This window comes from Equus asinus, chromosome 1, assembly GCF_041296235.1.
Source record: "Equus asinus isolate D_3611 breed Donkey chromosome 1, EquAss-T2T_v2, whole genome shotgun sequence".
Classification (NCBI taxonomy): Eukaryota; Metazoa; Chordata; class Mammalia; order Perissodactyla; family Equidae; genus Equus; species Equus asinus.
The window spans coordinates 100,683,809-100,710,076 of record NC_091790.1 but is presented as its reverse complement, the minus strand read 5'-3'; the positions used below and the strand labels follow the sequence as shown (position 1 = coordinate 100,710,076).

General features: G+C 48.0%; 1 protein-coding gene across 4 annotated transcripts in view; it reads left to right on the top strand.

Moving 5' to 3' along the window:
* The window catches only part of OGDH (oxoglutarate dehydrogenase), an 82,429-nt gene extending 62,845 nt beyond the window's left edge, over positions 1 to 19,584 (top strand). For all 4 annotated transcript variants that reach the window (XM_014828270.3, XM_014828272.3, XM_014828273.3 and 1 more), the window contains 13 exons: positions 8,014 to 8,193; positions 8,523 to 8,675; positions 9,443 to 9,545; positions 9,751 to 9,879; positions 10,134 to 10,284; positions 10,532 to 10,659; positions 10,927 to 11,105; positions 11,615 to 11,686; positions 12,313 to 12,441; positions 13,063 to 13,135; positions 15,735 to 15,898; positions 16,073 to 16,227; positions 16,325 to 19,584. In XM_014828270.3, coding sequence (XP_014683756.1) covers positions 8,014 to 8,193; positions 8,523 to 8,675; positions 9,443 to 9,545; positions 9,751 to 9,879; positions 10,134 to 10,284; positions 10,532 to 10,659; positions 10,927 to 11,105; positions 11,615 to 11,686; positions 12,313 to 12,441; positions 13,063 to 13,135; positions 15,735 to 15,898; positions 16,073 to 16,227; positions 16,325 to 16,445 — 1,737 coding nt within the window. In that variant the 3' untranslated portion in view covers positions 16,446 to 19,584. The remainder of the gene's footprint in view (positions 1 to 8,013; positions 8,194 to 8,522; positions 8,676 to 9,442; positions 9,546 to 9,750; positions 9,880 to 10,133; positions 10,285 to 10,531; positions 10,660 to 10,926; positions 11,106 to 11,614; positions 11,687 to 12,312; positions 12,442 to 13,062; positions 13,136 to 15,734; positions 15,899 to 16,072; positions 16,228 to 16,324) is intronic.
* The last annotated feature ends 6,684 nt before the right edge of the window (positions 19,585 to 26,268 follow it).

The following is a 26,268-nucleotide window of genomic DNA, read 5'->3' as shown; positions in this document are numbered from 1 at the left end:
CCTAAAAGTAGAATTGCTGGGTCACATGGTGACTCTATAGTTAACCTTTTGAGGAGCTGCCACACTATTCCCAAGCAGCTGTACCATTTTACAATCCCACCAGCAGTGGATGAGAATTTTAATTTTTTCACCTCTTCACTAACACTTGTTATTGTCTTTTTTTATTCTAGCCATCAAAATGGATGTGTTTCATTGTAGTTTTGATTTACATTTCCCTGATGACTGATGATGTTAAGCATCTTTTCATGTGTTTATTGGCCATTTGTGTATCTTCTTTGGAGAAATCTTCAGATCCTTTGCCTATTTTTAAATTGGATTGTCTTTTTATTTGAAGAATTCTTTATATATATCTTCTGGATACAATCCCTTCATCAGATATATGATTTGCAAATATTTTCTCCCATTCTGTGGGTTTTTCACTTTCTTGATGTTGTCTTTTGAAGCACAAAAATTGTTTTTGTTTGTTTTGTTTTGTTTTTACTCCTATATTTTCCTCTGAGGGCTTTATAGTTTTAGTTCTTACATCTGTGATCTATTTTGAGTTAACTTTTGTGTGTGGTGCAAGGAAGGGGCCCCACTTTATTCTTTTGCACATGGATACTTGTTCCTACATCATTTGTCGAAAAGACTATCTTTCTCCATTGACATGACTTGGCATCATTCAGCTTTTGTCAATCTGTAGATTTGTATCTTGACAAATTGGGGGAATTTTCAGACAGTCTTTTTTTTTTTTTTTAACTATCCTTACCCCTTTTGGTCATCCTGTACTCCCCCCCCACCAGTAACCACCAATCTGTTATCTGTATCTATGAGCTTAAGCTTTTGTTGTTGTTGTTTTAGACTCCACAAACGAGATCGTACAGTATTTGTCTTTCTCTGTCTGACTTATTTTACTTAACATAATGATCTCAAGGTTCATCCACGTTGTTGCAAATGGCAGGATTTCCTTCTTTTTTATGGCTGAATACTATTCCATTATGTATATATGCAACAATTTCTTTATCCATTCATCCATTGGTGGACACTTAGATTGTTTCCTCAGTCTTGTCTAGGCTATTGCAAACAACGCTGCGTGAACATGGGGGCACAGATATCTTTAAGAGTTAGTGTATTTGTTTTCTTCAGATAAATACTCAGAATTGGAATAGCTAGATCATATGGTAGTTCTATTTTTAATTTTTTGAGGAACCTCCATCCAGTTTCCCATAGTGGCTGCACCAATTTACATTCCCACCAACAGTGCACAAGAGTTCCCTTTTTTCCACATCCTCACCACTACTTGTTATCTCTTGTCTTTTTGTTGACAGCCATTCTAACAGGTGTGAGGTGGTAGCTCATTGTGGTTTTGATTTGCATTTCCCTGATGATTAGTGGTGCTGAACATCTTTTCATGTACCTGTTGGCAATTTGTATGTCTTTTTCAGAAAAATGTCTATTCAGGTCCTCTGCCCATTTTTTAATTGGATTGTTTAGTTTTTTGCTATTGAGTTGTATAAGTTCTATGTGTATTTTACATATTAACCCCTTATCAGATACATAACTTGCAGATATTTTCTCCTGTCCTGTAAGTTGCCTTTTCATTTTGTTGATGGTTTCTCTTGCTGTGCAGAAGCTTTTTAGTTTGATGTACTCCCTCTTGTTTATTTTTGCTTTTGTTGCCTTTGCTTTTGGTGTCAAATACAGAAAATCATTGCCAAGACTGATGTCAAGGAGCTTTACCACTTGTGTTTTCTTCTAGAAATTTTATGGTTTCAGGTCTTATGTTCAAGTCTTTATTCCATTTTTTGTTAATTTTTGTGTACGGTGTAAGATAGTGGTCTGATTTCATTCTTTGCACATGGCTGTCTGGTTTTCCCAGCACCATTAATTGAAGAGACTATCCTTTCCCCATTGTATATTCTTGGCTCCTTTGTCATAAAGTAATTGACCATACATGCATGGGTTTATTTCTGGGCTCTTTCTTCTGTTCCATTGATCTGTGTGTCTGTTTCTATGCCAACATCATACTGTTTTGATTACTGTAGCTTTTTAATGAAGTTTGAAATCGGGGAACATGGTGCCTCCAGCTTCGTTCTTCTTTCTCAAGATTGCTTTGGCTGTTCAGTGGCTTTTCTGGTTCCATACAAATTTTGTTCTATTTCTGTGAAAAATGCCATTGGAATTTTGATGGGGATTGCATTAAATCTGTGGATTGCTTTGGGTAGTATGGACGTTTTAACAATATTAACTCTTCCAATCATGAGCATGGAATGTCTTTCTATCTATTTGTGTCTTCTTCAGTTTCCTTCATGAGTGTCTTGTGGTTTTCAGTGTACAAGTCTCTCATCTCGTTGGTTAGATTTATTCTACTGACCTTGTTTCTTATTTCAGATATTATTTATGCAGCACCATCCTCTCTCTCCTCCTAGGACCCCAATGACACAAATGTTAGACCTTTTGTTATGGTCCCACAGGTCCCCAAGGCTGTGTTCATGTTTGTTTTTTTCAGTCTCTTCATTTATTTAGATTGGGTAATTTCTATCTTTAAGTTCACTGATTCTTTACTTTCTCGCCTCCATTCTGCTGTAGAGCACCTCCATTCAGTTGTTTTCCCCAGTTTTTTATTTTTTATTTGTAAAATTTCCATTTGGTTCTTTTTAGATCTTTGTCTTTGCTGAGAGTTTGTTTTTTCGTGTGTTTCAGACATGTTCATAGTTTTCATTGAAGCATTCTTACAATGGCTGCCTTAAAGTCTTTGTCAGATAATTCCAACATTTGTGTCTCCTCTGCATTGGCTTCTAATGATTGTTTTTTCTCATTCAAGCTGAGATTTTTCTGGTTGTTAGTATGACAAGTGATTTTCAAATGAAACTGGGACGTCTTGGGCATTATGTTATGCAACTCAGAATCTTATTTAAATCTTCTGTTATAGCAAGCTTCCACTGGACCTCTCAAGTTGGGGTCGGGGCACTTGTTACTGCCGGGTCGGGGCTGGGAGTGCAGGTTCCCCACCCACGTCTGTTGATACCCAGGGAGGGGAGGGCAGGCAGGGTGGGACAGGGATGCTTTGCTGCTGCTCCCCATGTGGCCTCCACTGACACTAGGGTGAGGGGACACCTAATTACCATCAGTCTAGGCTCCCTCTTGGGCCTTTGCTGGGAAGGGTGGAGGTGGGGCCACCATGTTTTCTGTGGGGTTGGCTGCAGCAGGGTGGTTAATTGTCTGAAAATGTTGTGTCCGGCTAGGCAGCCCCTACCTGGTCTTCTGGCCAGAGAGAGCCACCTTTCCTTGGGACTTCTTTTTGTCTGTGCCTGTTGGCATTTCAGGATTGCCTGCTTCTCTGGCACTCAGTCTGGAATATAGGAGGGACTGAGACATTCCTGGGAACTATCACCAAGTTGTTCTTCAGGACCTGAGGTCCCTGGCTGGTCTGCCACCTTCTGTTTACCTTCCAAGTTTTATGTTTGCTCTATGTGTGATGTCCTGGGTTCTTAGCTGTACTTAGCAGGAGGAATAAGGAACGGCACATCTACTCCATCTCCCAAAAGTGGAAGCTTCTCTAAGAATGTTGGGGTTTGGGGCCAGCCCTGTGGCCGAGTGGTTAAGTTCACACACTCTGCTTCGGCAGCCCAGGGTGTCGCCAGTTTAGATCCTGGGTGTGGACATAGCACCACTCATCAGGCCACGCTGAGGCGGCGTCCCATACAGCACAACCAGAAGGACCTACAGCTAGAATATACAACTATGTACCGGGGGCCTTGGGGAGAAAAAGAAGAAGAAAAAGAAAAAAAGAAGATTGGCAACAGATGTTAGCTCAGGTGCCAATCTTTAAAAAAAAAAAAAAAAAGAATGTTGGGGTTTTTTTAAGTAAGCTCTGGTAATTTCTGTCTTTCATGGAATTTGTCCATTTCATTTAAGTTGTAGAATTTATGACCGGAAGTTTGTAATGTTCTCTTATTAGGATCTGCAGTGGGATCCCCTCTCTCGTGCCTGATATTGGTGGTTTGTGTCTTGTCTCTTTTTTTATTGGGCAGTCTACTAGGCTATAGATTTGTTGTTGTTTTCAAAGGAACAGCTGTGGTTTCACTGCATTTTCTCTGTTGTTTTCCTGCTTTATATTTCACTGATTTCTGCTCTTTGTTATTTCTTTCCTACTACTTGCTTTGGGGTTAATTTAGTCTTCTTTTTCTAGTTTCTTAGATCGTTGATTTGAAACCTTCCTTCTTTGCAATATAAACATTTAATAGTGTTTCAATTTAAGAATCACATTACACAAACACAGCACAGGTAAACCTTGGGTTTGTCAAACTTGTTATGACAGAAAATCTGGCCTTCTGATTGAACATCAGTGAGACCATGTCCAGAGGAGAGTGTCTTAGGATGGCCCAGTGTCTGGACAATACCCTATAAAGAATGACCCAGGAAGCTAGGCCCATGTGACCCAGAAGATTGATGACTCCTGGAGGCATGAGAGCTCTTTTCAGATAAGTGAATGATTCACGTAGCAAAGAGTGCGACAGGAGAGTCGGCACCAGTGAGTAGCAATTACCAGGAAGCAGGTTTCGGTTGAATGAAAGGAAGAACTTCCAGTAGTCACACCTGTTCCAGCCAGGGACAAGCCACGGGGTTGAAGTAGACAGGGCTCCAGCCAGGAGTGAGATGATAAACCATTCGGCTCTAAGGTCCCTTCTGGCTCTCAAGTCAGCAGTTCTACGTAGTGGGATTTTCCTACTAGTACACTCACTCCTATATGTCTGCTAAGAGATGTGTTTAAGATACCACTGCAGCAGCAAGACCAGAAATCAAAATTTCCATCTCTAGATTGGTAGGGAGCTGGTTAAATAGTTTATGATGATATGTCCATACATGTGTTACAAGGCTTAAAGGAGTTAATCCATGTAAACTAATGTATATAAAATGCACAGAATAGTGCCTGGCCTATAAATAAGCACCGTGTAACTGTGATCATTAATACAATTCATAAAACTATTTGAAAGACTGGGATCTGTATATACTGTTGAAATGATCCACAAGATATATTAAGGGGGGAAGAACAGTATAGAGCAGTATAGGGAGTACACCTGCGTCTGCATGTGCACACGTGTCTGTGCGTGCATATGTGAGTGTGTGTGTGTGTGCGTGCACCCACACACACATGCTTGAAGAAACAGAAGCCAGTGCCAGTGGTGGCTACTGGGGAGGGAGGCTGAGGGACTGAGGTCTCAACATTTCGAAGCAGCTTACTTTGCTTACTTTCTATGAGGTTCTAAATGTAATGTGCATTATGATCATTTCCCTCAGTGGGGCACCCAGATGGGTGATGAGATTGTTCAAGGTCTCTGTAAGTGTTCATCAGAATTCTTCCTGGTACATCACTTTTTAGTGTTCTCATCAGTTTCTGACTATTTCTAATCTTTTCTTTAGTTAGTGTGATAAGGGAGATTATGTAAAAGCAATTTGTCATAAATGAATAAAGAATTCTCAGACCTCCGTAAGAGCTACGGCTTTGGTAATGTTACTGCTTTTGACATCATTTATATGACCTGATGTGGGGTCAGTAAGATCTGCGGCGGAGAGAAAGTGGCTGCTTTGCCTAGGCTGTTTCTTTAAGAACATACCTAGGATTTCCCCTTCTAGAATTCTCTCGTAAGGAAACCATCAGATGCTAAATATTTTTGTATAAGAATGTCAAAACCATATTTATACTAGAAAATTAGGAAATAAGCTATCCATTCAACAAAGAAGAGTCTTTGCATAAATTTTGGCAAAGCCATAGGAAGTGGTATTATATAATCATTAAAATATTTAATATTCTGGAGAAATAGTCACAATATCATGAGCAGCAATGCAGGGTATTCCTATGCTGCTAGTAGGGTAAGCGTGCAACCACTTGGGAGAGCAGTTTGGTGGTATTTAGAAAGTCTGTGATGCTGTACCCTGCGGCTTAGTTTTCCCTTCTTAGGGGTATTCTGCAGATAAACTCTGTTTGCTGGAGAAAACCTGTGTAAGGCCGGCCCTGTGGCACAGCGGTTAAATGCGCATGTTCCGCTTTGGCGGCCCAGGGTTTGCCGGTTCGGATCACGGCTGTGCACATGGCACCACTTGGCAAGCCATGCTGTGGTAGGTGTCCCACATATAAAGTAGAGGAAGATGGGCATGGATGTTAGCTCAGGGCCAGTCTTCTTCAGCAAAAAGAAGAGTATTAGCAGCAGATGTTAGCTCAGGGCTAATCTTCCTCAAAAAATAAAAGAAAAAAAAAGAACATGTAGAGTAAGAGTGTGTTGACTCCAAGTTGGAGACAATTAAATGCCCACCAACAGGAGAGTAGATAAAAGGACTGTGATGTCCACTGCTCAGTACTTAGATGCCACTCTGAAGCTCTGCTACAGGAGGCAGAGTACCTGCTTCAACCTGGATGAACCATAAATACACATGTTGAACAGAAAGCAAATTGCAAAGGATTTGCACAACATGTAGAGTATGATGCCATACATGGGTACATAGAGTGTATATCTACATGGTTTAAAGATACTGAAATACTCTTCAAAAATTTCAGTGCCATGAAAGACCAAAAAAGGCAGGGAAGCCTTCCAGCTGAAGGGAGACGGGAGAGGTGATAGCTAATGCAGATGATGTGCTGAGTTGGATACTGGACTGAGGGAAGAAAGACTGGACATCTTAGGGCAATTGATGGAATGCGTGTAGAGACTGTGGGTTAGATAACAACATTCTGTAATGTCCACTTGCCTGGGCTGGGGCCTACACTCTGCCTAGTAAGGGGCCGTCCTCACTTCAGGGAATAGGAACGGTCTGCAACCTACCCCGAAATAGTTCAGGAAAAGGTGTGTGAGCGTGTGCGTAATGGAAAGAACATGAATAATAAAGGAGCAAAATGGAAACAAGTGATGAATCTGAGTAAACACTGGGAATTCTTTGCATTATTCTTTCAACTTTTTCGTAAGTTTGAAATTATATCAAAGTTTTAAAGTTACCAACAAGCCTAAGAATATACTATATATTGTTTATGGATGTATGAAATACGTATAGCATCATGTGGAAACGATGCGCTCCCTGTGTGAGGGCCAGCTATAGCAGAAATGTGCTATTTTATTCTAAGGAATATGAAAGGTCCTGAAACTGTTAAGATTTGTTCATGTTGGGTTATGAGTTTATGGGTGATCATTACAGTATTATCATACTTTCTATATGTTTGAAGTATTTCATAAAAATAAATTTTAAATGCTTAATAAAATTATGAATATATAGTTAATTAAGTTTTAGTACAGCTAAGTGGTGAGTACTTTGAAGCCTTTAAATTTTCTTTTCAAAGAAAAAGAGCTCATAATGTTGAATGAACAAAGTGCAGAATTATAGAAGTAATAGGATCCAAAATTTTAAGTATATATTGCATGTATATACATGCAAAGAAAATTGTCTGGAAAGGAAAACATCAAAATATTTACACTGTAGCTGGTGGAATTGTAGGTAACTTTCTTTATACTGTCTATCTTCCAAATTCCTCATGTTGAACATGTATGAATTTTATCTGAATAGGAAAACACAAAACAATTTTTTTAAAAAAACCTAAATAGGGCCGGCCCAGTGGCACAGCGGTTACATTCGCACGTTCCACTTCTGTGGCCCGGGGTTCGCCAGTTCGGATCCCAGGTACAGACATGGCACCACTTGGCAAGCCATGCTGTTGCAGGCGTCCCACATATAAAACAGAGGAAGATGGGCACAGATGTTAGCTCAGGGCCAGTCTTCCTCAGCAAAAAGAGGAGGATTGGCAGCAGATGTTAGCTCAGGGCTAATCTTCCTCAAAAAAAAAAACCTGAATAGCCATTTGGGGACTTCCTCAGAGTAGGCCAAGTGCAGCCAAATGACACACACACACCTGGCAAATGGCCCCCAGCCCCACCCTGCCTGCCCGTAGCCCTGCCCTCAGCCTTGCCCACACCCTTGGCTCTGCCCTTAGCCCCACTCCGGCCCAGCAGGCCCCGTGCCCACTGGCCAGACTGATGTCCCTTGCAGATCGGCTTCACCACGGACCCACGAATGGCCCGCTCCTCGCCCTACCCCACCGATGTGGCCCGAGTCGTGAATGCCCCCATTTTCCATGTGAATTCGGATGACCCAGAGGCCGTCATGTACGTGTGCAAGGTGGCAGCTGAGTGGAGGAGTACCTTCCACAAGGATGTGGTGGTGGACCTGGTGAGTGACCCTGCCCATTTCCTGGAGAGAGGGCTCAGGACTCCTTGGTGTAGACTCACCCTACTGCCCCTCTTGAGCCTCCAACCTGGGTGAGCTATGCTAGGGAAAAAGGTTTTTGGGGTCCTGTCCCAGGATATTCCTAGGTCACTGTGGTTTCATCTCATGTGACAGTCAAAGCGACTCTAGTGTGTGAAGGAAAGAGATATAGAACTCTTAATTCTAGAGGAGGTAAACTGAGGCATCACATGGGAGAGATGGGGCAGGTCTTTGTGGGTCCCAAGTCCCAGCTGACATGGTCCCTGATGCTGGTGTCTCCTGGCCATGCCCAGGTGTGTTACCGACGCAACGGCCACAATGAGATGGATGAGCCCATGTTCACGCAGCCGCTCATGTACAAGCAGATCCGCAAGCAGAAGCCCGTGCTGCAAAAGTACGCCGAGTTGCTGGTGTCGCAGGGTGTGGTCAACCAGCCCGAGTACGAGGTGGGTCCCCCGGCTCTGATCCTGGCAGGCCTTTCCAGAGCTGGGGAGGGAAAGAGAAGGCCAGCTGCAGGGCCAGTTGTTGCTTTTGCAGAGTTATCAGGATCCAAGTGAGAATATATGAAATATTTACAACATTTCAGTGCTGAAGTTCTTGGAGGGTCCTGGCCGCTGAGGGGTTCCATGAAGGAGGTGGGACCTGAGAGCACTTTGGCATGAGGCAGTAGCCACCCAGGCTTTCTCTGCTGACAGAGTGCAGGCTGCAGGCTGCAGGCTGAGAGGCAGATGAAGGATCCAGCTCCTTAAAGGCTGCTGTGATCTGCTGGGTTCTGGCTGGTGACCAGTGGGAAGGCCCATGCAGGTTGCCCAGCATCGGACAAGGGCGACAAGGGCTACTTACCAGCATGGCGAGTCGGAAGTCTGGGAGTGGAGGCAGTGCTGAAATCAGGGCAAGCATGGAGATGGCGCTTTGGGGTTCAATCGTCCTGGGGCTGCGCAAGGAACCCTGAGAACTAGACCACTTCATAAGAATAATATGGGGGAGGCAGCCGGCAAATGTGGAGAAGAAACCGCTGGCAATGAGAACAGTAAAGTGTTGTAGGCTTCTCACAGATCTCAGAGAGGTTGTGTGTGTTGGGAAGAGAAGGCCCAGAGGCTAGTGGAGTCAGGTGCTCTGGGGAGTGCAGGTGCGCTCAGGAAGTGCGGCATGCAGCGGCTGTGGGCCCACGGTGCCCTGAGCAGAGCGCCCCTGAGCTGTGCTGACCCTGCAGGAGGAGATCTCCAAGTATGACAAGATCTGTGAGGAGGCCTTTGCTAGGTCCAAGGACGAGAAGATCTTGCACATCAAGCACTGGCTGGACTCCCCCTGGCCTGGTGAGTGAGGGACGTCACCGATGAACCCCTCCAGCCCCACAACACCCCTTGTGGGCCCTGGAATCAACCCCCAACTACCGCTCTCATGGGGAACATGGTCCACGCCACATTGAGTCTTACTCACCTCTCCACGGCGTCTCGTGTGGCCACGGTTTGGTTCCTGGAAAAGTAGTGGCCATGCGTCAGCTTGTCCCTCCTCTCCTAGGTTTCTTCACCCTGGATGGACAGCCCAGGAGCATGTCCTGCCCCTCCACGGGCCTGACAGAGGATATTCTCGCACACATTGGGAACGTGGCGAGCTCCGTGCCTGTGGAGAACTTCACCATTCATGGAGGTAACAAGGCTGCACTAAGTCCAATGCTGAGTCCAGTGACGGCCTCTCTCACCATGCGCCTGGGCCCCGGCCGCCTAGGGCCCCACCCACCTCGTTGAAGGCCAGGTGCTTGGGTGAGGGAAGCCCTCTCCCACCTCACTCCTGATCTCCACCGGGCTGCCTTCCCCACTCGCCCAGAAGCTGGGACTGAAGAAGGCTCTGCTCTTGTCACAAGAGGGCGTGCGGGGTGACTGGTGAGCACCCTGTCTCTGCAGGGCTGAGCCGGATCTTGAAAACCCGTGGGGAGCTGGTGAAGAACAGGACTGTGGACTGGGCTCTGGCGGAGTACATGGCCTTCGGCTCTCTCCTGAAGGAGGGCATCCATATCCGGCTCAGCGGCCAGGATGTGGAGCGGGGCACTTTCAGGTGATGCTCTCGGCGTTCTTGTGGGCCCTTCGAAGTGAGGAGAAGACTCGAGGGGGGGCTCGGGTTTCTCTTCCAGCAGAGTCACTGCAGGAGCCAGGCGCTGGGTCCCAGCCTCAGGCCCAAGCACCCTGTCCCTGCTCTGATTTGGACACTTCTGTTAAGACCTGGGCTTTGTGCGCTCTCTGGCCACCTATGTGGGGTCTGCTGGTCAGGCTCCCACCTACTCACCTGTGCTGTTCTGCCTCAGCCATCGCCACCACGTGCTGCACGACCAGAACGTGGACAAGAGAACCTGCATTCCCATGAACCACCTCTGGCCCAACCAGGCCCCCTACACCGTGTGCAACAGCTCGCTGTCCGAGTACGGGGTCCTGGGTGAGTGCCCACCAACCGCCTGCCCGTCCACCACTGAGGCCCTCCCTGCCACCGCCCCCCCCCCCCGACCAGGCCCTCTCCCCTCCCCCTTCCCCACTCCCCCAGCCGCCCCTTCTCCCTCACTGCCTTGTTCCCTGCTCCTTTTCCCCTCTCCTCTTCCCCTCTCCTCCCTGCTGCCTCCTCCCTCTTCCCCCGCTTCCCACAGCCCGTTCCCTGCCTACCAGCTTAAAGCTCATGGTGGTTTTCTCCCTCCATCCTGCTCTGTAGGCTTTGAGCTGGGTTTTGCCATGGCCAGTCCTAATGCCCTCGTCCTCTGGGAGGCTCAGTTTGGTGACTTCCACAACACAGCCCAGTGCATCATTGACCAGTTCATCTGCCCAGGACAAGCCAAGTGGGTGCGGCAGAATGGCATTGTCCTGCTGCTGCCCCATGGCATGGAGGGCATGGTAAGCCCCAGCCTACCTTCCCTACCAGACTTAGGACATGGGAGGGGCTTCCCAGGACCCTGACCCCAGAGACGGGCACAATGCAGGCTCTGCTGGTAGCCACTCCACCTTGGAAGACAAGAGGTCTTGCTTTGCCTTTAATGAGAAGGGGATGGTTGGTGCTGGTGTGGACCACCCAGGCTCAGGCAGTCCCTGCCCACCTCCCTTCCCTTCCACCCCGGGCCCTGTGGGGGTCTGTCACACCACAGAGGCCCCCAAGTGATAACAATCTTAAGACTCAGGCTTGAAAACCAGAAGGAGCCAGAAATGCTGGACCCTGTCCTGACATGGAAATGCATCCTGTACGTTTGTGGGTGGGGGAGGGGAGGAATTGAACTGCCGGCAGAAAAACAGGTAATTTGGTGTTTTTCAGAACAGAAATGAGCAAGTTGGTTAAGGAAGAGAAGTAGTGAATGCACCTGTCAACACGTGTGAAGCTCCCGAACTGTAACTTATCTGTCTGGTTCCAGGGCCCAGAACATTCCTCCGCCAGGCCTGAGCGGTTCCTACAGATGTGCAATGATGACCCAGACGTCCTGCCGGTGAGTAGAGTGACCACCCAGTTGTCGGTCTGCAAGCACTCTGAAGGCACTGCTGCCCTGTCCCTCTCAGGAGGCGCCAGGGGAGGGTGATGGGTGAGCCCTGTGCTTGCTGTCTCCCCACAATGAGAGGCTTCCTCAGGACACAGAAGAAAGAGTGTGCCTGCCTGCCTCCTGTCGCCTCCTGCTGCTGCCAAAAGCAGAGAAACAGTGTGAAAGCTGCAGCAGAAGCTTTCAGAGTCATACTGTCTGTATTTTGATTCAGGCAAACATTTTAGAGAAAGGAACTTTGGGTGATTTTAGTGAAACTTCAGGAGCTGAAAGGAAACTGTTGGGACTCAGTTTCTGAGGAAAATAAGAATTGGCTTTAGATGGAACCTGTGTCTGTCCCAGGCCAGGCTGTGTTTTCAGAGAAATGGGAGGGATTAAATAGGAGCAAGAATCCTGTTCAGAGCATGAGCCCAGCTGGATTAGCTCTTGTCAGTGTCCCCTTGTGTGTGCGTCTCTGGGGGAGTGTGGCACCCCGAGGCTGGAGCCATGGGCATCTGCTGAGGCCCTGTACCCCAACATCTCCCACATTAGAGTGCTCAGCGCCACCTGGCGTCTCCCCGTTTCCTTCCTTGCTTCAGAACCTTGAGGAGGCCAACTTTGACATAAACCAGCTGTACGATTGCAACTGGGTCGTTGTCAACTGCTCCACCCCCGGCAACTTCTTCCATGTGCTGCGTCGCCAGATTCTCCTGCCCTTCCGGAAGCCGGTCAGTTGGGGGTGTCCCTGCTCAGAGAGGCCTGGCCTGAGGCGTACAGGACCCCAGCCCACTGGGAGGATGGACATGTGAACGGGTGGTCGTAGGTGCTATACTTAGCTTAGAAGAGAGATGAGCCCCAGCAGGGGCCCAGGGAGTGGTTGGGCCCCCTAGAAGCAGGCTCCTAGGCCTGCTTAAAGGGTGAGTGGGAGTGTGTGTAAATGGTCCAGGAGTAGAGCGTCCCCTGCTGCAGTTCAAGGTGCAGGGCTGGGGCTCAGCAGCCTGCAGGCCCACGGGATGGGACAGCCAGGAGAGGCTCCCAGCTGTTTCCCGGGTACAGGGCACGGGATGCCTAGGGCTCAGAGCAGGTGGGGCGGGCCTTGGAGGAGTGGATGCTCAGTTGAGCAGGGCCCAGCCTCTCCAGGCAGAGGAGAGGTGGGCAAGAGGAGACAGCATCCTCCCGTTTTCTCCTCTTTCCTTCTCTAACCTGCAGCTCCTCCTGGCCGCAGAGCCAGAAGGGCAGCACCAGGTGCCCTGTCCTGAAGATGAGGCCTGGTCAGCCGCTTGCTGTTGAGCCTCCTTCTCGAATCCTTGGAACCTGATCCATTATGAGTCTGTGGTTCTGTGTTTCAGTTAATCATCTTCACCCCCAAGTCCCTGCTGCGTCACCCCGAGGCCAGAACCAGCTTCGACGAGATGCTTCCAGGTGTGTGTGAGGGGTACGGGCATTTCAGGGGATTTCAGCTGCTGCTCCGTGGGGCTAGGGGGCTTACCCTTGTGAGTCTCGCTGTGGCCCTTGCCACATATTTGGTCATTGGGTAAAGACCGCCAAACATTGGCAGCCTGGAAGTGGGAGCTTGCATGCAGATTGGTCAAAGGCAGGTCTCACATCCTGCCCGGGTCTGCAGCCTTCATGTGGGTGCCCATGACTCCTCTAGAGGTGATGAAATGAGTCCGAGCTTAGAGTGCACCCCACTGTCTAGGACTGTGCTTGGAGGCTGGTGGCAACTCAGCAGACAAAGGAAAGACACCAGTTGGTGGGGCCTGCCGAGTAACAAGACTCCATCTAGAATGGATAGACCACATTTTGTTAATCCATTCATCCATTCGTGGACATTTGGGTGGCTTCCACATTTTAGCTGTTGTAGATAATTCTACTGTGAACACGGGTGTGCACATAGCTCTTTGAGACCCTGCTTTCAGTTCTTTTGCGTATATACCAAGAAACAGAATTGCTGGGTCATAGGGTAATTCTATGTTTGAATTTTTGAGAAACCTCCAAACTTTTCCGCAACAGCCGTACCATTTTACATTCCCATCAACAATGCAAAAGGGCTTCCTCCACACCCTCACCGACACTTGTCTTGTTTTTTGTTTTGTTTTGTTTATAGCAGCCATCCTGATGGATATGAGGTGGTGTCCCATCGTGGTTTGGTTTGCATTGCCCTAACAATGAGTGACGTTGAGCTTCTTTTCATGTGCTTATTGTCTATTGGTATATCATCTTCTTTGGAGAAATGACTGTTCAAGTCCTTTGCCGGTTTTTGAACCGGGGTGTTTGTTTTGTTGAGTTTTAGGAGTTCTCTCTGTATGCTAGATAATAATCCTTTATCAAATACATGACTTGCAAAAGTTTTCTCCCATTCTGTGGATTGTCCTTTGATGCACAAAACTTTTTAATTTTCATGAAGTCCAGTTTGTGTACTTTTTCTTTTGTCACCTGTGCCTTTGGTGTCATATCCAAGGAATCATCACCAAATCCAATGTCGTGAAGTGTTTCTCCTGTTTTCTTATAGGAATTTTAGCATTTCAGATTTTATGTTTAGGTCTTTGATCCATCTAGGGTTAATTTTCATATATCTTATAAGGGTCCAGCTTCATTTGCACGGGGAGGTCCAGTTGAAGAGACTGTCCTGTCCCCATTAAATGGACTTGGCACCCTTGTCAAAGGGCATTTCACCATATACGTAGGGGTTATTTCTGGGCTCTCTGTTCTGTTCCATTGGTCTATCTCTGTCTTTATGATAGTACCACACTGTTTTGATTACTGTAGCTTCGTGGTAAGTTTGAAATCAGGAAATGTGAGTCCTCCGGTTTTCTTCTTTTTCAAGATTGTTTTTGCTGTTTGGGGTCTTGTGAGATTCCATGAATTTTATGATGGATTTTTCTATTTCTGCAAAAAATATCATTGGGATTTTCATAGGGATTGCATTCAATCTGTAGATTGCTTTGAGTGCTATTGACATCATAACAATATTAAGTCTTTCAATCTAAATGCCTTTCCGTTTATTTATGTCTTCTTTAATTTCTTTCAGCAGTGTTTTGTACTCTTCAGTGTACAGGTCTTTCACCACCTTGGTTAAGTTTCTCCCTAAGTATTTTATTCTTTTTGATGCCGTTGTAAATGGAATTGTTTTCTTAATTTCTTTTTTGGATTGTTAGTGTATAGAAATGCAACTGATTTCTGAGTGTTGATTTTCTACCCTATGACTTGGTTGAATTTGTTTACTAGTTCTAGCAGGTTTTTTGTGGATCTTTAGGATTTTCTACATGTAAGATCATACCATCTGTAAACAGAGATAATTTTACTTCTTCCTTTCCAATTTGGATGCCCTTTATTTCTCTTTCTTGCCTAATTGCTCCGGCTAGGATTTCAGTACTATGTTGAATAAAAACGGCAAAAGTAGGCACCCTTGTCTTGTACCTGGTCTTAGAGGAAAAGCTCTCAGTCTTTCATCATTGACTGTGATATTTACTGTGGGATTTTCATATCCAGGCTTTATCAGGTGGAGGTAGTTTCCTTTTAATCCTAAAGTTGCATGTGTAGCATGAACGCGAGCCCCTCATCTTGGATGCAGCTTCCTGGAGTTGGCTTGTTCCACAGCCACAGTCCAAGCGCTGAGCATCTGAATACTTGCTCCAGTTGTGTGGAAAGTTTTAGTATTGTAAATTTGTGAGGAGTCTGAGCAGAGTGGTCATGGGATGCTTTACTAGACGTAGATGCCCCTGAAGTCTGACACAGGTCTGTTCTGAAGGGTGCACTGGTGTCACTTGTTATCCAAGGCTGGCCTTGCCTGCTGGGCCTGTTACCTGTGACGTGCTTCTCAAGGCTCTCTCGGTCAGAATAAATTCAAGGGCATCAGAAGCTCGTGGAGGGGGAGCATCTGTAACCCTTGGAAACTGCGTGTCCTGGCCTCAGCCCATGGCACAGCCCTGCCCCTATTCATACACAGCAGCAGTGGCAGGGCTCTGGGCATCCTCAGCCAAGTCCTGAGAGACCCCCGGCCGTGGGGATTCTCTTGTAGGAACCCATTTCCAGCGAGTGATCCCAGAGGATGGCCCTGCAGCCCACAACCCAGAAAACGTCAAGAGGCTTCTCTTCTGTACGGGCAAGGTATACTATGACCTCACCCGAGAGCGCAAAGCGCGGAGCATGGTGGAGCAGGTGGCCATCACGAGGATTGAGCAGGTGAGGTGCTACAGCCGGTGCTGGTGTCCTTCCTCGGGGTGTTGGGGCCCCAGAGCCTTCCCAGAGTTTCCGGGACATCCTGGATGGGTCACTGAGCTTCCCACCTGAGACACTGTTCCCTCTGGTGCCGGCCTGGCCCGCTGCTCTGACAGGAGCCCCTCACTCTCTCCCCAGCTGTCGCCGTTCCCCTTCGACCTCCTGCTGCAGGAGGTGCAGAAGTATCCCAGTGCCGAGCTTGCCTGGTGCCAGGAGGAGCACAAGAACCAGGGTTACTATGACTATGTGAAGCCCCGGCTGCGGACCACCATCAGCCGCGCCAAGCCTGTGTGGTAAGGCCGCGGGTGCTTAGCTGGGGACCAGGGAGGGCAGTGAGCTTCAGTTCCCTCAGTGGCCTTTGCTGTCACCACTCACTGTCACTTCCGTCAGGTATGCCGGCCGAGACCCAGCAGCAGCTCCAGCCACCGGCAACAAGAAGACTCACCTCACAGAGCTGCAGCGCCTCCTGGACACAGCCTTCGACCTGGACGCCTTCAAGAACTTCTCGTAGATGCTGCCTGGGCTACTGCCCTCCACGTCCACGACTGCCCCTCGCTTCTCAACTAAAGAATAGTGCCTCAGTGCTGCCCACACTTCTGCCCGTCTGCTGCACCGCACACTCCCCCCTCGCTTGCTTACCGATTAGGCTACTGTCCCCCTCACGTGCTTGGCTGTCCCCCAAGCCAGATGCTTCCCACGCTCTGTGACTTCTCTCCGGCTGAGCAGCCTTCATGGAGGCAGTGGGGAGTGGGAAGGGGAGAGGGAGCCCCCACAGGTGTCCTGGGAGGGTTAGCTCTGCCTCCACCCTGGCTTCATTCTGCAGGACTCGCCTCATGTGGCTTTCCCACATGCTGGCAGTGCTTGTCACCCAGCAAGAGGGCTCCTGTACCTGGACTAGGTGACTTTGTCTTCCCAGACTGAGCCCCAGACCCCTTGGAGGAGCCATTGCTGTCAGAGGCTTGCGGGGTGGTGGGGGCTCCGGGAGGACCCTCATGGCAGGGTGACCTGGGGGCGCTGCTGAGGGGCGGCTGGCAGGAGGTGGCCTGAGCCTGAGTTGGCACAGAGAGGGCAGGTCCACTTTCTGCAGTGTCCACTTCCTCCCCTTGAGAGGGTCCTGGGCTGTGCATGGGGGCCATGCATGCTCCATCTGCCAGCACCTGGAGCCCACGGGGTATGTGTGGCCAGGAGGTATGGCTTGGGATCTGGGTCTGCTCTGTGTCACATCCGCCTCTGCCTCCCTGCTCAGCCCACTTCTCTGTCCTGTTTCTCCTTAACACGACAGAGACTCTGAAGCCTTCTCTCTGCTCTGCCAAAGCTGGTCAGATGGGGGAGAGGAGGGGTGCTGGTGAGGGGCAGCGTGAGGCCGAGGGGCCAGCTCCCCTCACCTGTCACAGGGACAGATCTGATTTATTTATTTTGGTTAAAAAAAAAAGAACAAAAACAACTTTGCATTGCATTTGGCTTGACCCATAAACTAAGTTATCCACGGGCTGTCTGCGTGTCATTCTTTCTGCTCTGCCTTCACCGAGAAGAGGCTGGCCCAGGCCTCTCCCCTCCGTTTGGAAAGCAGACCCTCCCCACTGCCCAGAGCATAAGCACGAGGCAGCCAAGCTTCCTTCCAGCCCAGCTCCCTGTCGTTGGTGCAGGTGCAGGCTGTGTCTGGTGCACCCTGCTTTCTCAACCTCCCCTGCTCCTGGGTCCCTCTCCTGACTCCCCCTAAGCAGTACTCCATGGTCTGTGCTTCTGTATGGAGCCCACATGCCAGGTGGGTTTGGCCCTAGGAGGCTTTTTTTTAGTTGGCTGAGTTAGTGTCCCCAGAACCCAAGCAGCTCGTTGGACCTCTGGAGGGGAGCCAACCACACCAGCAGGGCCCTGAGGCCCAGTGTCCCCTCTGGCCTACAACCCCACCGTATTGAGCCCACAACATGCCAGCCTTGGCCTCCTAGGGGGTCAACAGGTCCCAGCACTGAGGGAGAACTCAGGGAAAGGCTTGGGTGTGGACGTGGAGTACCCTCCAGCAAGGGGCCCCTACTATGGATGGTTACCCCGTTTTCTAGGCCACACCCAGGCACCTTGTCCTTGGAGCCTCTTCAGAATCTCTTCATTTTGTCCTGCATGCTATGTGCAGCTTGCTGAGTGTCCTCCCATCCTGGTGTGACAGCAGCCTGAGTGTGGGGGTTGGGAAGAGCTGCCACCTGCCCCAGTGCTCCTGTGTGCTCCATGACCACACACCTCCCCTGCATCTGATGTGGTCAGCCAGGTGGATTAGAGTTCAAAGAGGCAAAAATTAAGGCCGGACACCCTTCCTTCCCTGGAAAGACTCCTGGCTCTCTGCCAGGCAACTGTCCATGTCCTGCACTCTGTGCAGTGGATTAGGGTTCCGCTTTCACCCCAGTCCAGAGCTTCTGTGGCGTGAGATGTGAGAGAGAAGCTTGAGTCTTGCTTCTCACCGCTTCCAGTCTGGTCAGGGGACAGCATGAGTCTAAGCGATGTGCTCTGGAGAGCAGATCCAGGTAGGTCTAAGGGATCTGGGCACTTCCTGGAGGGGCACCCGAGAGAGTTGAGGGCACAGAGGAGTAGCTGCCAGAGGCCCTTTCATGGGGGTTTGGGTTACAGGGATGAGGCGGGGGGTCTCAGAAGGCCTTTCCACTCCCACAGCTTAGCGTGGGTTCACAGCCCTGCCCAGATCCAGGGAGAGCAGGCTCAAGGCTCTGGAAAGATGAGGGATGAGCAGACCACACTGGGCCAAATGCAGTACAAAGGCTTCTCTGTTAGCTCTGTTCTACTTCAGTGTTCAGTTGTCCTTTAACTAAAATTGGCAAAGAGCAATTATGAGAAGGAAGAGACACCACAGTCTAGGAGAGCATCCTGCTTGCTTAGACGGGACCTCAATGGACCAGTCCAGTGTGTGCATCATGCATGTGCATGAATGTGTGAACAAGTATAGGTGTGCAGGTGCACTGCATGTATGTGTGAGGGTGAGCGCAAGTGTGTGCGTCCGAGAGTGCACAAGCCTGATGTGGTCCCCTGGGCCTTTCTGGATGTAAAAGCCCTTTTGACATCAGCCTATCAAATTCGTATATTTGACCTGCCCCCCCACCCCCACCCCGCCCCGCAAATTCATATGTTGAAGCCCGAAGCCCAGTGTGACTGTATTTGGAGATGGGGCCTTTAGGGAGGTAATGAAGGTGAAATGAGGTCGTAAGGGTGGGGCCCTGAGCTGATAGGACCAGTGTCCTTAGAAGAGGAAGAAACACCAGAGCTCTGAGTCCTCTCTCTGCACTTGCACAAAAGAAAGACCATGTGAGGACACAGTGAGAAGGCAGCTGTCTACAAACCAGAGAGTCTCACCAGAAACCAACCCTGAGGGCATCTTGATCTTGAACTTCTAGCCTCCAAAAATGTGGGAAAATAAGTTTCTGTTGTTTCAGCCATCCAGTCTGTGGTACTTTGCTGTGGCAGCCCCAGCAGACTAAGATGTGTATCAGTACTGGTTCATCACTTGTAACAAGTGTATCACACTAATGCAAGACGTTAGTAAGGGAAACTGTAGAGGAGGGGAGTACATGGGAACTCTGTACTTTCTGCTCAATTTCTCTGTAAACCTAGAACTATTCTAGAAAAAATAAAGCCTATTACTTTAAAAAATGTTTTAGCCATTCTAGTTCCTTTCTCTCTATATAAATTTTAGAATAATCTTATCTATGTCTACAAAAACCTTTTCTAGGATTTGGTAGAAATTGCGTTAAACCTGTCTATCAGTATGGAGAACTGACATCATTACTATATTGAGTCTTCCAATTCGTGGACATATATACACACACATATATATGTATATTATTGAGAGAGAGGTGTTGAAGTCTCCAACTATAATTGCGGATTAGTCTATTTCTCCTTTCAGTCTTGTCAGTTTTGAAATTGACCTAAAGATTCAACATAATCCCTATCAAAATCTCAGATTTTTTGATAGAAATTGGCAAACTGATCCTAAAATTCATATGGAAATTCAAAGGACCCAGAATATCCAAAACAATCTTGAAAAAGTTGGAGGGCTCCCAATTCCCAATTTTAAAGCTTAGTACAAGGGTACAGTAATCAAGACTCTGTGGTACTGGCATAAGAATAGACATATCAATCAATGAACTAGAACTGAGAGTCCAGAAATAAACCACTTTATCGTCAAGTGATTTTTGACAAGGCTGTCAAAATCATTCAGTGGGGAAAGAATAATCTTAACAAATGGCGCTGGGACAGCCAGATATCCCTGTGAAAAGAAGAGGGGCCGGCCCCGTGGCCGAGTGGTTAAATTCGCGCGCTCTGCTTCAGCAGCCCAGGGTTTCGCTGGTTCAAGTCCTGGGAGTGGACATGGCACTGCTCATCAGGCCATGCTGAGGCGACGTCCCACATGCCACAACTGGAAGGACCCACAACTAGAATATACAACTATGTACTGGGGGGCTTTGGGGAGAAAAAGGAAAAATTTTTTTTAAAAATCTTTAAAAAAAAGAGGGAGTTAGACCCAAAGCTTATGCTGTATATACAAAAATAAACTCATTGAATCAAAGACCTAAATGTAAGAGCTAAAATTATAAAATTGTTAGAGGAAAGCAGGTATAAAAATTTGTAACCCTGGGTTAGACAATGGTTTCTTATATATGACATGAAAAGCATACGTAACAAATGGAATATAGATAAATTAGACTTAATAAAAGTTTAAAACATTGTGAGTCAAAAGATACCATCAAAAAAGTGAAAAGACAATCCACAGAATGAGAGAAAATATTTCCAAATCACATATCTGACAAGGGACTTGTGTCTAGAATACATAAAGAATTCCTACAGCTTAATAATAAAAAGACAACCCAGTTAAAATATACAAATGGCTAATAGGCACGTGAAAAGATGCTCAACATCATTAGTCATCAGGGAAATGCAAGTCAAAACCACAATGAGATACCATTGCACATTCACTAGCATAATTATAATCAAAAAGACACCGGATGTGGAAAAACATTGGAACCCTTGTGCACTGTTGGTGAAAACGTAAAATAGTGCAGCTGCTGTGGAAAACAGTCTGGCAGCTCCTCAAAGGTTAAACATAGAATTATCATATGACCCAGCAACTCCACTTTTAGGTATATACCCAGAGGAATTAGAACATATGTCCACACAGAAACTCATTCACGGACATTCATAGCACCATTATTCATAATAGCCAAAAAGTGGAAACAACCCATGTGTCCATTAACTGATGAATAGATAAACAGACTGAAGTCCATCCATATAACGGAATATTATTCCACCAGAAAAAAGGAATGAAGTACTGACACGTTACAACATGGATGAACCTTGAAAACATACAGTGAAGGCAGCTAGATACAAAAGACCACATATTGTATGGTTCCATATATATGAAATATCCAGACTAGGGAATCCATAGGGTCAGAAAGTAGATGATTGTTGGCTGCCAGGGGCTGGGGGAGGGAATGGGGAGTGATTGCTAATGGGTACAGTATTTCTCTTGTGGGTGATAAAAATGTTCTCAAATTGATTGTGGTGATGGTTACACAACTCTGAATAAATGTTACACCATTGAATTTTACACTTCATATGGGTGAATTGTAAGGAATGTGAATTGATCTCAAGTAAGATGTTTTTAAGAACAAAAAAGAGCTGGCAGGGCTGGGGCCAGCGTGGCAGCGATCAAGTGGTGAGAAGGGTTTGGATTTGGATCGTGGTGGGTGCAACGTGGAGGGTGGCGTTCCAAAGCTGCCAGTACAGAGCCACGGATCGCTGCAGAGGAGGACTGCGGGAGGAGCGGGTGCAGCAGGCTGGGACGGAATGCAGAGTCCCACTGTGGACGTGTTGAGATTAGCGTCAGGAAGAGGAGTGGACACCAGGTAAGCCTGGGTTCAGGGAGGTGAGGATGGCTGGTGACATGCAAGAGAGAGTCCTTTTCACACAAAGTTACAGGGCCACGTGAGCCACTGTGGAGTGCGTGTGGGGATGAGGATGGCTCTGAGGACTGAGCCTGGGGCTGGCCACCATCTCCACTCGGAGCAGGCGCCACTGAGCTGATGGTCAGTCACCACTGCCCTTGGCAAGCGCAGGCTGAGTGGGGGTGTCCAGGGAGGAGGGAGGAGGGATGGCGAGTCCAGAGAAAAGGGAGATGGCTTCAGGAAGTCAGGCTGTCCTGGAAGGGTGGTCTGGTCACCAGTGTTACATGGAAAGCGCTCCTCTCCTGATGCAGGAGAGGACCACAACCTGGGGAGCTTAAAACGACAGAAATTCATTCTCTCATGGTCTACAGGCCAAAGTCTGAAACCAAGGTGTCAGCAGGTCTGTGCTGCCTCTGCAGGCTCTGAGGCAGGATCTTTCCTTGGACTCCAGCGTCCTGTGCTGGTGGCTGCATCACTCCAGTCTCTGCTCCGCTGTCACATGGTGTGTGTCTGCCTCTAAACTCCCCCTACCTCTGTCTGATGCTTTCAGGGCCCACCTGGACAACCCGGGATAAACTCCTCCTCTCACAGTCCTTGACTGAGTTATGCATATGACATGATATTCACAGGCTCTGGGGATTAGGATGTGAATATATCTTTAGAGACCACCACTCAGTCCACTGCATGGAGCAACGTCAGGGGACAGGAAGGGGGGCCCAGGCCCCAGACAGGAGCAGAGCAGGCTGAGTGCCTGGGTGCAGGTGCAGCTTAGTGGTGGACGTGGTCGTGGGCACCTGTAGAAGTTCTCTTCTGTTACTTCCAAACGAGAAGCAATGCCAGTGTAGAGAGTGAGGAAGAGGTGGGGACAGTGGTCAGTGTCTCGAAGAGAAAGGTGAGTTGTCCAAGAAGGTGTGGCACTGTGGAAGGTGCCCAGGGCCACCTGAGGCAAGTGGTCAGAAAGGTAAACTGAGACGAGGTGGCAGGTGTCTGCATATGGAGGAGGTTTAGAGGGCCTGGGAGCAGACACTTAGAAATGATGGGAATGTCACATGGAAATAGGCAACAGGTTTCCACCGGTGGCTCCACCTTGGTAGGAGTGTCGTGTGTTACAGGCATTTTGGGGACTGAGCAAGTGTGGACAATGCCCCTTCGCTCCCCAACAGCCCACCCGCACCTGCTGAGCCAGTGCTCAGGGACGACTAGGCTGAATAGTGCCACCCTGTGGCGTGGGAGTCCAGGGGCCAACGGGAGATGATCCTTCCATGACCACCAGCAGGATCTGGGACGCAGCTGACTTTTGTCCTCACCTTCCAGATGTCGGCTCCTTGCCTGACCCCAGGGGTTGGTTAGGGGCTTTGGAAGCATCTGGAGATCTGGGCAATGGGAAGGTCCTGCTGGTCCTGGGCCAGCAGGTGAAGAGGTGGAGGGTCCCCCAGGAGAGGCGCCTGTTAGGCTGATGGAGCAGGCTTGCGGACCCCCTGAGAAAGCTCGGGGGTTGGTGGAGGTGGGGCAAGTGACCCTGGGTGACCCAAGTGACCCCAGCTGGAGGCAGAAGCAGGTGACTCCAGGTGAACCAGGTGGAGGTGGGGGTGGGTGACCCTGGGTGACCCGGGTGGAGGTGGGAGTGGGTGACTCTGGGTCGCCCCAGGTGACCCCAGGTGGAGATGGGAGTCAACGACCCTGGATGGAGGCAGGAGTCAGGATGGTGCTGGCCCAACTCCATTTATATAAATACATGCATTGGCATCTGTTGCTGTTGGAGTGAGAATTACACACGTAACACCAAAAGGACATATGCTAAAAATAGTTCTTTCTAGTAGGCGAGATGGCAGCAAATTTTATTTTATTCTACTTGCTTATATTTATTTTTTACAATAAATATATATTACTTTTGTGACAAAGAAAAAACAATGTTATTTTTAAACTGATACAATTTGTTAAGACTGGGGTGGGGCCTGGGTGGGGCCTGGGTGGAGCCTGGGGGTGGGGTTGGAGATCTTTCATAAACAACTTTGAGAACATCTCTAGGATCCTTGCAACAAAGAAAACGAAACTATGTCCAGGGGACCCATTCCACCCTCCCAACTTGGCTCATCACAATGACCCTGCTGCAAAGGTGCCAGGACTGGTCAGCCCAGCCCCGGCCCACCCCCACCTCCTCGATGGCCAGGTAGACCCTCCTGAAAAGGCAGCCCCTGGGGACCATCCCAGCTCTATCCTCTGCCCCCAAGCGGCCTGCTAGTTACCACGTTTCAGTGTTGCTGGGAGACATGTGCATCCTCCCACAGCCCACCTAGGCAGCTTCATGTCACCCCAAGTGTCTGACTGTGGTCCCCTCACTCCAGTGAGTCAGTACTCCCGAAACCCAACGTGCGCCTTCCTGCTGCCTGCAGTCGTAATCATGTTACTCTGAAAGACAAAGTAGGCAGTCACCAGAGTATTTTAAAGAACTTTAAACCGATTTTACCCAATCTACAAATAATGCACCCTATTCATGTTTTGGTGCATTTCCTTCCTGTCATTTTTAGATTCTTCCACTACTACTTTACCACATTTTTAAATTTTTCTCTACACACACTTCGTTGTTTTGGTTTACTGTCCGGGCCTTAGTTGCTGACCTCATGACCTTTCACCCTTGACTACGTCTGCTTGACAGTCTCCTAAGACAAGGGCATTCTCCGAAGCCCACAGTGCGGCCACCACACCGGGCAAGGTCACAGCCATCCACTGCTTTTATCTCATCTCTGGCCCGTGTTCAGATTTCCCCCAGTGTCCCGACGATGTCTCTTCCCCCATCCAGAGCCCTGTCGAGGATGCTGGCATTGGCTCTACTTCTCTGTCCCTCTGCTCTCCTCTAATCTAGACCATCTCCCCAGGCCTGACGTTCTCTAAGAGTCCAGGCTGACTCCTGTGTGGATTTGTCCAGGGGTTTTCTCATAGTTCGATTCAGGCTGGACATTTCGGGCTAGAACTTCCATGTAGGGATTAATGTGTCCTTTCTCCCAGCATCTGAAAAGGGCACAGAATGTCGGCTGGTCCCATGTTCGGTGCTGCTGACTTGGTCTTTTGGTTAAGATGGTATGTAAGGTACCTTTCTCCACTCCTATTGAACTAGTGGCCCATGGGAATACCATCTGGTCTATAAAGCCTTTTTTAGAAACCATGTTGGCAGCACACAACTTTATATCCTGTTTTTCACTTAGCAAATTGTGAATATCTTCTTATACCATTAAACGTTCTTCAAACATGTGATTTGGGGTGCTGCATAAATTCCGACCTATGGGTGTGTTCTCTTAACTATTACCTACAAGAATTGAACTATTAGCTTACCCATGGAAGCTTCACGACAGGGGAATTTGTGTTTGTTTAGCTCACTACCGTATTTCCAACACTGAGAACAGTGTCTGGCAGATAATAGAAGCTCAACCACACTGTGCAAGTGAACAATGCAGCTGGTGTCTCGATTTCCAATATCATAGAGGATACCACCGCAAACATTCTTGGACATAAATCTTCACAACATTTATTTTATGAGTCACAGATAATATTTATAAGACGGGAAATGTTTGTTAGTAGAGTAAAAAAATAAGCATGTAAAAATCACATATATGCCATAATCTCCAAACCGTAAAGATACCCAAAGAGAACCATCTGGGAGAAAATAGACCAAAAAATTAACAGAGATTATTTCTGAACATTTGGATGGTAGAAGATTTTGATTTATTGTGCAAATTTCTCTGAATTTTCTGCAATTAGAATATATTACTTGTATGCAAAGAAGCAGCAGGTTTTTTCTTTTGGAAGTTAGTTTTTTAAGTCAAGAATAAGTCAAACTATGTGTGCTTAGCAGCCATTCATAATAACTGAGGGTCCCTGCGTAAAAACCAAATTCAGGTTTAGGCCACATTAACTGCAGGAGAGAGTGGACTCAGAGAAGCCCCGAGATGCTGTACTAGGCAGGTCACATTTAGAGTACTGTGTTCCTTTCTTTGTGTCATATTTTAAAAAGGATACTGTTTAACTGTCGTGCACGTGAAGGAGAGTGGCCAGTCGGTATGGGGTCTGGAAATCACGTGGCCATTAACACTTAAGGAACCAGCTGTGTTTGTCCTCCCCCAGAGGATTCGAGAGGAATGAGAAGTTTCTTCTAATACTTGAAGTGCTGTCAGATACCAAAGTGAGGCTTCTCATTTTATGCAGTTACAGAAGGAAGGTTTTAGGGAAGCAGATTTTTTCCAATAAATAAGGAAGACTTTTCTAACTACCCATATAGTCAAAGATGAAAACACTATCTAGAAGGGATGGCAAGGATGCACCAAATGGCATCTCCCAGGGGCACTGGAGCAGGCGCTGGACTGGGGAAGTGACAGAGCTGCCTGCAAGGCTCAGACTTGG